The 13241-nt window shown below is 40.2% G+C and overlaps 1 protein-coding gene across 10 annotated transcripts in view; it reads left to right on the forward strand.

The window, feature by feature from the left end:
- The window catches only part of PTPRM (protein tyrosine phosphatase receptor type M), a 481575-nt gene that overhangs the window by 144154 nt on the left and 324180 nt on the right, over positions 1–13241 (forward strand). For all 10 annotated transcript variants that reach the window (XM_027802895.2, XM_027802897.2, XM_027802902.2 and 7 more), the window contains exon 3: positions 6392–6657. In XM_027802895.2, the coding sequence (XP_027658696.1) occupies positions 6392–6657 (266 nt within the window). The remainder of the gene's footprint in view (positions 1–6391; positions 6658–13241) is intronic.

Here is a 13241-nt window from a genome sequence, read left to right on the forward strand (position 1 = left end):
TTACTCTGCAGCATCTCTAGTCTATGTTTTCTTTTTCAAGTGTTCTATCTTCTTATAAATAATATTTTATTGAATCAAACATTTGCTAAATTAGTGCTGAAACATTTTGCAGTAAGGAATTGTAAACAACAGCAACTGTAGCAAATTCACCAGTTTGTTGACTTAAACCGTCTGGGCAAAGCGATGAAATATGGATCATTTAGCAAGTTTGTGAATTAAAGAAGCCTGAATTTAATGGATACTGATCAGCATAGCTGCCTTAGATTTTATTCTTAGTTTGATTTCAGTGTGGTCTTTTGAACTATTAAATTGCATGTAGTGTGTAAACATAGACCTGAGCACTGAACTCAAGTAAATCACATTTAAACTTTTTGACTGAGGAAACTACTATCATTCATGTGTTTAAACAAGAAAGTACATCTAGGAAAGTTAACCACTTTAAAAGGAATACATTTATAGTAATATGTGTACTTGATATCTCTTCTTATGAAGGAGTACTGAACTGATTATAGTTTTATGTGTTTTCTTGTTAAATCCTTGTTTCCTGGCAGATACCCGTTTCCTAGTATATATACACCAGTGAATAGTTGCAGTTATTTTTTGTATGTATTTGTCGTATGCCCAAATATGTGATAAATGACTGCAGAGAACTGGTCCATTATAAGACAGTATGCCATAGGTTGGGATTTTTTTTCCTCCTTTTTTATGACTGAGTCATCTTTTTTTTTTTTTTTTTTTGTCAAAATTAAGTGTGTGTGTGTGCATTGAGTTTATCCCATGCTTTAGATTTATATAGCCATCTGGCATAGTATTATTCAGCAATCAGTTTAACAGATTACAATAGTAAAAGTTGAAACAAAAAATTTCTATATGACTTAACACTGAAGATAAGTTTACTAGTTTTGAAAAAAAAATTAAGAAAGATGTTAATGCATTCAATTCACTTTTTTTCTTTTTGTTACACTGCATGGCTTTAAGTAAAATGTAATGATTTCTGTCTAATGATTATGCCTTTTCATTTTAATACATATTAGGTTTTTTTCTTGTGGGGGGATCCATAGTTAAAACTAGGTGTAGAAACTGAGTTGAACTTTTATTATAATTCACATGCCTGAAAAAACAGATACTGTCAAACAAAATACTGAATTCCTTCATGAGATGGCAACCTTTCAAAGACAAGGGCTAATAAAGGGTTAAGGCACTCACTAGGGCTTCCATGAAATTTGTTATCCCTGTTTTCTTTATGCTTAACCTTAGTCAAACCCCCAGAATGTCAGTGGCTTACATCTGAACTTTAGATTTGCCCACGTGCTGGTGATTGTGCATACATGAGTCTTCTTGTGTGCACATTTCATGTTCATCTGGCCCACCGAAAGAAGGAGGCCCTAAGCATTTATCTTCAAAAAAGCAGTGCTAGCTATTCTGGTCAGACAAAGCACTTCTTGTATCTCTAGCAAAGGACAGAATTTCAAAGATGAATAATGTTACAGATGTATCTATATTCAGTTTTTCTTCATTAGCTAGCTTGCAATGGCTCCGCATTGAAAGGGCTGATTTTAGGTAGCTGAATGTACAGGCTTTTTGGGATTTCATTCTCACACACACAAGTCATGGCCCGTGCCTGGTGCAAGAAGTCTGTTCTCTTCTGAAACCAGGCTCTTGGAGTCAGATGTTCCTGGATCCATCATCTAGATGCCTGCTTGCTTCAGGAAAGTTTTCCTTAAATGCTGTCTAGAGGATATGTTTAGGCTAGAATAGAAGGTACTGTGTGTATGACACAACAAGCGAGAAGCTATTTATTACATGTTACTTAATCAGCTCTGGGTTTAAGGTCACATTAGTGGCTGAATGTGCTTTTGGTTTTCAACACTGTTAAAAAGTTCTATCAGTGAAGGTGCTGTTCTGTGTGCACTGAAACAAGAAACTTCAGTATCCGAAAGCATTAGTTGTTGAGACCTTTACAAGTTGGAAATCAAATTGTCCCAAAAGACTTAGGTCATGCAGTTTACCTGTCATGGCACTGCTAGGTGTCTTATTTCCTGAGATTCAGGTGATGGTTTAGTCAAATAATTAAAAGGATGCATTTGTGTCCTGCTCTGTGCCTCATAAACAAAGAGCTTACCAGGTACTTTCTAGCAGAAAAACAAAAACTTCACATCTGAATGACAAACTGCTGCCTAATTTAGTTCTCTTTGAAGATTTCCTTTTTTTTACAAAAAGGAAAGTAGGATTTATTCTGTTTACCGTGACATTATTCTGTACTTTTTTCACTTTCAACAAAGGAGTTACAGACAGATTTTCAAAATAGGCTGACTGTATTCCTTTTCTTAAACCACTGATAATTTTTCACATGGTTCAGTTGTGCAGTATATACTACATTAATCAGTATGTATAAGTTAAATAGTTCTTAAAAATATAGTTCTATCAAGGACTATAGGATTCTTGGAAGCACTGAATATAAAATTGGTTGGGTTATCAGGAAGATACTGGTTTTAAATTTTAAATTGCTTAAGAAAAGATGGGCATTTCTCTATGGCATTTTTGGTGGTAAGATTTAAAAAAAATTGGCAATTAAGTTTCAGTGAACTCATGAATGCTTTAAGTGGGTTTTTTTGGTATCTTAGCAAATTATAACTATTTAAAGGGGTTTACATTTTAAATTTAAATAAACAAATTGAACAGCAGGGCATATACTGAGTGATGGAAGGAATATTGGTTTCTTTCCTGCCTATTTTAAGCAAAGATCCATGTGGCTAAATCAAAAATTTGCTTCCTTTTTGTACCCAAATATATTTTTGTGAGTTTTATTTTTAACCTTTTTTTGTGTTCTAAAGATGGAGAAATGTGTTACGAGTAATACAGCAGGACTAACTCTTGTTCTAGCTGTCTATTCATTCTTCACCCCTCAGCATCCTAGTTAATCACTGAGTAACAGGATCAAAAATTCCAGCACAGGGGGATTTTATACTTTGATCAACCCAAGACCACAAACAACTTAGGAACCCTCAAACTAAAGAAAGTATTCAAAAGACCAAAGGCTGATAACTTTGTCTCCTCTGTATAAGAAAGACAGGAGTCTTCTCCTTACTGTGTCTTCATGGAAGTAAATTTGATTCTTTCTGCATTGGAGGATTCAAAGATGTTTATATTACAGGTTAAAACCAGGGAATTCTGGATGAAAATGGTGTACTGTTGTGACAGGCTGAATCAGGGTGAGCACATCTGAAAAATAAAGAATATTCCTTCCTGTGCTTGTGCCAATACGTTAGGAACAAGGCAGTCACCTCTTGGCTGCTCCATCTAGAATGGGGGGAATGTCCATTTTCCTCCTCATTATGGCCTTCTTACAATTTAGATTGCTGAAACACAGCAAGAAATAAAATGTTGCAGATGTGTGTGTACTGTAGATTTGAGTGCAGTGTAATCAGAAACTTGTAGAAATCAGTCTTTGCATGGAAAAGCACATAAATCTTGTTTTCTTGCCTTTTTGCCTTCTGCTAAGTTAAAAATCAAAATTTTTCTGAAGGAGAGTATGGAAAACACATTCAGTGACTTCTACTTACGTTACTAATGAATTTGTCCCAATATGTTACAGTAATGAACAGTCTGTAAATTTAGTACAGAGTCATGCCTTTTAGGAAGTAAAATATTCAGATTCCTTTGTATCATAATTCATTTCCATTTTTATCAACTTTACAAAACAGTTATTTTGTATAGAATGAAAATTAGTGAGAAGTTATGCTTTATAAATAATGTAAAGTAACTGTGAAACTATTATTGAATAGTTAAACATATTTAGGATAAAGGCGCAGTCTGGACCAAGGTTCTCTAAACATATTCCATTTCAAAAAATGACTTAGGAGGTTACATCTCATTGAAATTCCGAGACATCATCACCTATGAAATTAAAAAAAGAAAAAAAATATTGTTTTCTAATAACAGAAATTTGTGTGCTTATGTTTTTATAAGAGCACTTAGCTATGCGTTTATATCATACACCTATAACTTGTCCATTTCTTGACTTTTATGAAAAATGCAGGGTTTAAATTGCCTCATTATTTTATTGATGTGTTTTCTTTCCAAAGTAGATGTTGTGCTGAATTTTATTTCCTTCAATGATATCATAGTATATGTATTAATAGAATTCTTTCCTTTGGGTTTGTTCAACCCAGAAATACGAATGTCTTGAAAATCATGTTGTATTTTTCTAATATAATGTCCATACAGTCATTCAAATTCTTTAGTTACACATCTGTTCTGTAACATGATTATTTTGAAGGTACACTTCAATGAAACACATTAATTGGCACTGAAAAAATAGAGCATAAATTGACTAGCTGTTCATGCGAGAGTTGTTTGAATGTAACTTTATTTGAACTATACCTTTATGTGTCTTGTTTTTCAAGTTGGGACCATACTGTAAAATTCACAAGCCCCACCCCCCAAGCTTACCAGCTTGCTGGGTATTTTCATTTGTTCCTTCTTTTCTCAGCTTTTGAGGCCAGGAGACAATTGTCACATTCAATCAGTCAAGGATGTAACTGGTGATTAGCTAGAATAAGGCTAAGGAATCAAGACTCCATCTACATCATAATACTGCATCCCTACACCTTAGCACATACAATTCTCGATTTTGTTGGAATTCTTGTGATGGGTTGACCCTGGTTGGACACCAGGTACTCACCAAAGCCACTTTATCGCAGCTCTCCTCAACTCGGCAGGGGAGAATATATGATGAAGGGCTTAGGGGTCAAGAAAAGGACAGGGAGATCACTCACTGATACACTGTCACAGGCATAACAGACTGAACTTGGGGAAATTAGTTTAATTTATTACCAATCAAATCAGAGTAGGGTAATGAGAAATAAAACCAAATCTTAAAAAACCCCCACACCTTCCCAGGCTCAACTTCGTTCCCAATTTTCTGTCCCCCCCCCGCCCAGCAGCGCAGGGGGACGGGAGCGGGGGCTGCGGTCAGTCCATCACACGCTGTCTCTGCCGCTCCTGCCTCGCAGGGGGAGGCTCCTCACACTGCCCTGCTCCAGCCTGGGGTCCCTCCCGCGGGAGACAGTCCTCCATCAGCTGCTCCGGTGTCAGCCCTGCCCACGGGCTGCAGTTCTCCACAGCCTGCCCCAGCCTGGGTCCCCGCGGGGTCACAGGCGCTGCCAGGACCCTGCCCCTGCCTGGGCTCCTCTCCCCGCGGGGTCACAGGCGCTGCCAGGACCCTGCCCCAGCCTGGGTCCCCGCGGGGTCACAGGCGCTGCCAGGACCCTGCCCCAGCCTGGGTCCCCGCGGGGTCACAGGCGCTGCCAGGACCCTGCCCCAGCCTGGGCTCCTCTCCCCGCGGGGTCACAGGCCCTGCCAGGACCCTGCCCCAGCCTGGGCTCCTGTCCCCGCGGGGTCACAGGCGCTGCCAGGACCCTGCCCCAGCCTGGGCTCCTCTCCCCGCGGGGTCACAGGCGCTGCCAGGACCCTGCCCCAGCCTGGGCTCCTCTCCCCGCGGGGTCACAGGCCCTGCCAGGACCCTGCCCCAGCCTGGGCTTCCCACGGGGTCGCAGCCTCCTTTGGGCACCCACCTGCTCCGGCGTGGGGTCCTCCACGGGCTGCAGATGGGGATCTGCTCCACCATGGACCCCCACGGGCTGCAGGTGGGGATCTGCTCCACCATGGACCCCCACGGGCTGAGGGGCACAGCCTGCCCCACCGTGGGCTTCACCACGGGCTGCAGGGGAATCTCTGCTCCGGCGCCTGGAGCCCCCCTGCCCCTCCTGCACTGACCTGGGGGCTGCAGGGATGTTGCTCTCACTTAGTCTCACTCTCTCTCTGGCTGCAGTCATTGAAGTCTTTTCTTCCCCCCCTCTTAAATGTGTTACCCCAGAGGCGCTACCACCATTGCTGATGGGCTCGGCCTTGGCCAGCGGTGGGTCTGTCTTGGAGCCGGCTGGCACTGGCTCCATCAGACATGGGGGAAGCTTCTCACAGCTGCTCACAGAAGCCACCCCTGTAGCCCTTCTGCTACCAAAGCCTTGCCATGCAAACCTATACAGACTCTATGTACAGAAATGCTCAGATAGTTGAGACCCACAATTGATTATCTTCTAACATTTGTAGATGCAGCTCAGTGCTGATAATTTCAGTGTTATTTTTGTATGTCTCTTTCTTTCTCAAATTGTAAAATAAGGTTTCTAATATTTACTAGCTTGGGAAAAGAATCTTGAGATTCTCAAAGGTTATTTGAGGTTAAATACCTACTGAATACAAACGACTGTCATGTTAGTAGAAGCAAAGCAAAATTATTATTTCTTTTAATGGTGCTATAATTCCAGATCACCATATTAGGGAGAAGAAAATAAAATAGAGAGGAAATTGAATTTGTGACATTGTTTTCCAGGTTCTTTCATGTTGGTGAATACATCGGGGAGATTTGCGGGACAGAAAGCTCACCTCCTGCTGCCCCATCTGAAAGAGAATGATACACATTGTATTGATTTCCACTACTACGTTTCAAGCAAGAGTGGATCTAGCCCTGGCACTTTGAATATATATGTGAAAGTTAATGATGGTCCTATTGGTAACCCAGTCTGGAACACATCTATCACTGCTACTTGGAACAGAGCAGAACTGGCAATTAGCACTTTCTGGCCTAATTTTTATCAGGTATGTTTTACTTTTTATGAAATTTTGTTTCTCACAGTAGTCACCTGCTTCATACTTATCATTTTGACTTTAAATAAAAGTATCTTTCAATATGTTTTTTTGATCTTTATCTTAAATACATTTTTGTAGATGGTGCTAAATGTTTGGGTTTACTCTATATGACTGTGTTTATATGTTTATATATATTTATGGAAGTGTATGAAATGTATGCACACACACATGCTTTAAATGTGGATGAAATAATTATATTGAAACAATTTAGAAATCTAACCATTGATTTCAGTCAATTACCTCTGTTTCTCTGTAATGAAGTCACTCATTCTTTCAGTTCATTAGGGATGCTGGAATTGAATGCCGGTAGATTTTATTGCAGTAGAGTCTTCAAGTTTGATTTAGATCAGCAATACTTGTTGCTTTAGAACTAGCAGAATCCTTTCAGTCCTTTAGTTTGAGTCTTCAGTTTGAACGTAATATCCATTTGTTCTGTCCAGTAGTAATCATAAATATAACAGTAGCAATTGTAGGAATGGGCTTCTGATGACATCCTAAAGATTTAGGGAGAATTTCACTTGACAGTTTCTTAGGGTGCTACTTTTCTGTAGGAAAGTTTACAGATGAAATGATACAGTTCTTTACTATTGTATAGTAGTTCAACAGTTTTTCTCCTTGTTCCCATGAAAATACAGGCTATGTTCTCCACAGGCAAGTAATTTGCTGTAGTAAGAGCAGACCAGTAGATCAAAGATGTTATTTGGACTCCTCTCATCTTCACTTGCAGTTTGGAAAGTTTGGTTTGGATGTTATTTGGTCCCCAATGCTGAACATTGTCACCACATTATGGTTTGAAGCTTTCTGAAGACAATGCATGCCAAAGATGGGAGTTCTTTGACTGCAGACCTTCCTAGGAAGTTAAATGCTGTCATTCAACAGTGTTGTTGCAGGGAGTGACAACATCTTAATTCCTATCTCAGTGCCCTAACTACCAGTGTCACATGTAGCAGAGCCTTGTTTCTGTTCCTGCATGTGCTGTTTAAGGTGACCTGGTGTTTGCTGCCCCATCATATTTTCATTACGAGTTTGACAATGTTCACTGCAAGGTACTGTGGGGTTTAAAGTGGACTTTTTTCTGTGGCTGCAGCAGCTGAACTGTGAGAATGTCTCAAGTGAACTGAAGCTGCTTCCTTTTGAACCCTTTTTTCTCCATGGAAAAAAAACCAACCAACTAACAAGCTGAAGAACTTCCTGGAGTCTTCCCCTCTGTGTTTCACCCACAATTGACAGAAAGTCCTGGTCCAAAAGATGAGTGTGGAGCACCAGGACCATCTTATCATTGGAATGTAGGATACCTGCCAATGCAGACCCAAAAGAGTAAACTCATTCATTTCCTCTTGCCTCTGATAGTGTGTTCCTAGGTTGTGTAGGGGGTATTCACATGGTCCACATTTGCATCCTTTGCTCTGCCTGAGGTGTCTAGGAATTGCTACAACTGCATCATTTGGGTTTCCTGGAGAGGATTCAAGGTAAGTTTATGGGCATCTCAGCAAACTTCACTGGGAGGACTCATTATGTGGATCCCCTATAATTGGCCATGGGCTTGATGAGGGAATACTGGCACCTTTTCCGGAAGGGTAGGCATATAAGCAGAGTAGAAGTTCACCTCAGTATGGTTCTTATTGTGGGAGAAGCTGTGTACTACCCTCCTTTCTGGAGCAGAAGGTAGTATCCTGATCACAGAGTCCAAGCTTGGTTTAGCCATATCTTTACATCTCTCAGGGTGAAAAGGCAGTGTGTGTTTTGTGGCCTGTTAGAGTTCAAGGAGGAGCCAGGAGTTAGTCTTGATGGTCCTTATGGGTCCCTTTCGATTCAAGATACTCCATGATTCTATGACCTTACTGCAAGATTGTGGACCCCATGATATTGATTTGATACCATTTTGAGAATGCCCTCCAGTGATGCCAAAGAGTCTGTCTATCTTGACTGAAGTAATGAGGACCAGTCTGTTACTCTCAGTGGATGGTGGGAGAAGAGTAAAGCATCCCATAGACAATTTCATGGCTGACATTGGACATAACTTTGGGCAGTTTGTAACGTGGGATCTACTGGAGGGTATTTGAGCAGGCTGGGTGCTTCAGGAGCACTATGTGGTGTGTGCACATTTTGCAGACACTGGGTGAATGTGTGACTGTGTTGCTCATGCCTAAGTCTGGACTTTAATTTCCCCATCTGGGTTTGGAGTGAATCAGTAGCGGTGCTTCCAATTTCCTGTCTTCTGAAAGGAGTCTGGTTTTTATGCAACAGAACTGCTCTGTGCACCAGCGGTCAGTAAAGACAAGGATTGTGCTTCAAAGCCTCACTCCAGCTCTGAACCAAAATGCTAATGTGAACAGGGGAATTTTAATAGAATAAGCTGTGACTCTGAGTCGTAAATTTGAGCTAATTAAAAAGTTAACAAAAACGCAGGCAAACTGACAATTTAAAATGTTATTGATATTAGCAATAATCTGTGTCAGATCTCTAACAATGTGATGCACCTAACTGATATCTGAGTAATATGGATATTTGGCCATAGCAGCAGAAAGATAACCTTTCTAGTCAGCTTTCTCCTTGAGACCTGCCACCTGGACGGTTCACCCTTGTTTGTAGGTGAACCCTTATATGCTTGGATGGGGTACTGTGGTTTAGTGAATTAACGTGCATCAGCTGATACATAATAGATGCCTGAGTCTGTCTGTAATGGATTCCATGTGCTCTCTTTGCCTCTGGAACTACAGAAATTTTTACATAATCTTTCTTTCACTGAGGCGTATAGTAAGTCATTTTCTTTGCATTTGCTGCACATAGTCTGGAATAATACCTGGTTAAGTATTGCAATTCAGCTGATGTGCCAAAATGTCTTATGCTATAGTAATATCCATGGTGGTCTGAGGAACTAGTGTGCAATAGTGTAACTTCACTGGTTTCCCTGTAGATCAGTTAGTTTATTATGTGGAAGCTCTGTCTCCCTTTTAACAGTTTATAGTCAGTCGTCTCCATCTTGGTTGCCTCCATCCTCTCAGTAATCTGTGATGCTATTTCCTTATTCACGCAGTGATACTTGCAATTTCTCATAGTTTCTGAACTCTTTTCATCCATTTTCATGCTTTTTCTTCTTCACAGCATCTGTTTTGAGGGGAGGCAGGAAGTTAGCAGCAAGCGGCTGTGAGAAAGGCAGGAAGAGGAGAGAGGGTATATGTGGGTCTTGTGAGGATGTGTGTCCAAGTTATGTGAGAGCTCAGATGACTGCATATATGGTGGGAGAAGGCAGAGGACCCATCTGATACATGTCTAGCACCAGGTCTGTTTCCTAAGCTGCTATTAATTTGATTCCAAAACTCCAACCTGCTTTGGCACAAATCCATGCATTTCTCACATAACCTCCAAAATGTAGAAGACTTCCTCCAAGGGAGTTTTTGAGGCTGACCTTATTGAACAAAATCAAGAAAAGTCTGCTAAGAAGATTTTTGAGGAACGATGGGGCCTTTTTTAACTTTTTGTAGATGAAGGTTGGTCGTTTCCTGATGAGTAATCTTCAGGAAAAGATTTGACATTAGTAGGTGAAGGGACAAAGCAATGTAATCGTGTGATTTTCTTTGTTGTGTTTTAAATCACATGTCCATGTAGGCATCTGCATGTTTGTGAATGCCTTATAATTCTGTTCCCTTAGTAGGACACCTAAAAGGTGTCTAACTGCAAATGAAACCAAAAAGTACTACAGAACTCTGAAGACAAATCATATATGGTAACATTTCAGAGTTATATTTATACAGTTCACTTGAAAACAGTGGTGTTGGTCTGGTTTGCTGTTGCTTCATGAAAACCATAGGCAAAATAACTCCCACTAATGGTGAATGACTAGAGACTGGATTGTGTAGCGTGGAATGAATTTTAATCCAACTTCTAAAGATTTATTTGTTTAAACCACGTATTAACACATACATGCAAATAATTCAAAAGATTTAATAATTAACAGTATTTTGTTATTGTAGCACCAGTTATCCAAGCTTGTTAATACCTTTCATGTTGAGTTTCATTTTAGAATTGACTTTTTAGAAGTACAGTCTCTGAATGAAGTAATTTATTTCTTTTAGTGTACAATAATTTTATTTTTTTTTAGGTAATTATTTGTGTAGGTTTCACCCCATATGTAAGCTGTACGACGTATATAAATCACCATGATAACCTGCATGTAACAAACACTAGTTGTAGTTTAATTACTGCTTATTTAAACTTTTTCAAGTATTTTGGTGATTAAGGATATGTTTAATTCCATAATTAATGGTCTTCTACCTGCTACTGCTTAAAATTTGCCATTGACTTCAGCGTATATCAACATTGTAGTCCAGTTACTGATTACAGTATAGTTGCAGTAACATAGGTTCAATCTGCCAAACATCTTCTGAGGGTTAAAGATAATCAGCACAACTTGTTCTTTTCTGCTGTGCCTCCTGGTCTCTGAGCTATTTGTTTTGAGGTAGCTGGGGTATTTCTACAGAGCTAGTCTTAGTTCTGTATTATAAAATCCCTTTAGGAGTGCTCCCTTGAGGAAGCACTGGCTTCCTCTTTTTATCACTGGTCACAGGAGAAATTGTTTGCTTTACTGAGCTATTGTCTACTTGGTGCATCTTAAGCAAGAGCATCAAGGAATTTATCATACCATTAGAGACAGCCTGCAAAGAAAACAAGGCTTTGCATAATTACTAAGACCTTCACCCTCCTCCTTACTTGAATAGAATTAGGATGTACACAGAAAAAGAGGATTAAATGCTATGTAGATTTCTATGGGTAATGATGAGCTTGTTAGATTCTTGTGGAGCGGTCTCAGTAGGCTGAGAGGCTCTAAAATTGATGCTTTGAGATACAAGTCCTGAAAAGGCTGCTGCACTAGTGAGGAGAGGGTGGGAGGGCTTTCTGGTGTTTGTTTTTGTTTTCTTTAATGTTATGGGTTTTTTCCTCATTTGGATCTTTTAGCAGGAGGAAAATCTGTTGATTTCAGGATTGTTTTCTGGTTTTGTTTGTTCGGGGTGGGGGAGTAATTATTTTTTTTTCTTTTCCCTAGGTTAGTTAATGATTCTCTGGCCAATTAGTACTATTTTTAATACATTTTATGTTTTTGAAGCATTGCAGTTTTGGAAATTTACAATATGCAAAATGCCACTAACGAGCTGAGTCTGTTGAGTGGCTTGTGTTCCCTGCTCCTAGCCCTGCAAGCAAGCAATTTGGCACAGCACAGTTGCAAGTTACACACTGTCCCCTTATCAGTTTTTTGTATTTTGAATTATTTGCTTTGTACTTTGCTGGGAGTCAGGCATAGCAGCAGTGAGCTGAAACAAATCTTGATTAAATAAAACAACAAACACTGCAGTTTTAAAATCCAGAAATGAAATTGAAAGGATTAAAAATAGCTTCCAGTGGAGTAACACTACTCTCTATGCCACCGCACCTTCTTTAAACATAAATTCCTATGAAGATGGAATGAGAAGACGGGATAAGAGCCTGGCAGTAATTCCTGATCTCTTTTAGTAAGGACACAAAGGAGTTACATGGTATCACTTCCCACGGAGATGAGATTTACCCTTTACCATTCTGACACTTTCTCCTATAAATTAGGAGTTCAGGGAATAAGCCAACCTACCTTTTCAAATATGGACTTAAACTTTCATTTGTTTCATAACCCGCTTTGTACATGCTTTGCTTGGAGTTTGGCTCACGCGATGGATTTAAGTCATCAGCTAGGACAGAGAATTAAGCTTCTTGTGCAGCAAAGGTCAGGCTTGCATTCTCGTTTGTTGTGTGCATTGCATTCAACTGCACACATGCAGTTCCTCAACTATGCTTTGAACTCAAAATAAACCTTGAAATGCATATTGCATTTTGAATTACAGCCCTATGTCAGACATCCTAATGAGCTCTTCTTCATTGAGTCGGGTGATCTGGGTATAGTTATTTTGAGAAAGATGTGCCAGGGCAAACCAGATGCCTAAATTTAAAACCCCAAAATTCTAAAACCAGCCAAGAATAAGCAGGCATGCACTTTCTGTTATATGCACGAGGCTCTGTTATTATCACCTGTCCCTTGTTCCTAAACCAAGAAAGCTTCTGGGCCTTCAGTAGAGAAATGCAAGACAACAATTGCTTTAAAAACAAAAAGAGAAGAATAAGATTTAATAGGCTGTAATGTCAGGAGCTCAGTTTTCAGTGTTGCTCACCTGTAAGAGGTTTCTTTGGAGTCTCAGGGTGGCAGCAACGACCAAAATGTTTAATGTGGTTGAGTGCAGGTGTGAGTGCTGAATGATATTTGTCGGGGAGTGAGAGGTGGGGAGGGAAACGGCATAAAGCGAATTCCTGGCCAGGGAGGCCTGACCACATTTTAGGCAGCCCAAGTCAATAACCTGTGACAGGTTTCTGCAGGGCCTGGGAAAGGGCCAGGTCAGGAATGTCCCTTCATGTGGCTTTGACAAGGCAGCAGTTGCTGTGATCGTGCCTCAGTGATAAAAGCGGGTAGTCCTAGGGTGAGTCAAAAGGGAGAAAAGAACTCAACGCACAGG

The sequence above is a fragment of the Falco cherrug genome, chromosome 3 (genome assembly GCF_023634085.1).
Source record: "Falco cherrug isolate bFalChe1 chromosome 3, bFalChe1.pri, whole genome shotgun sequence".
NCBI lineage: Eukaryota > Metazoa > Chordata > Aves > Falconiformes > Falconidae > Falco > Falco cherrug.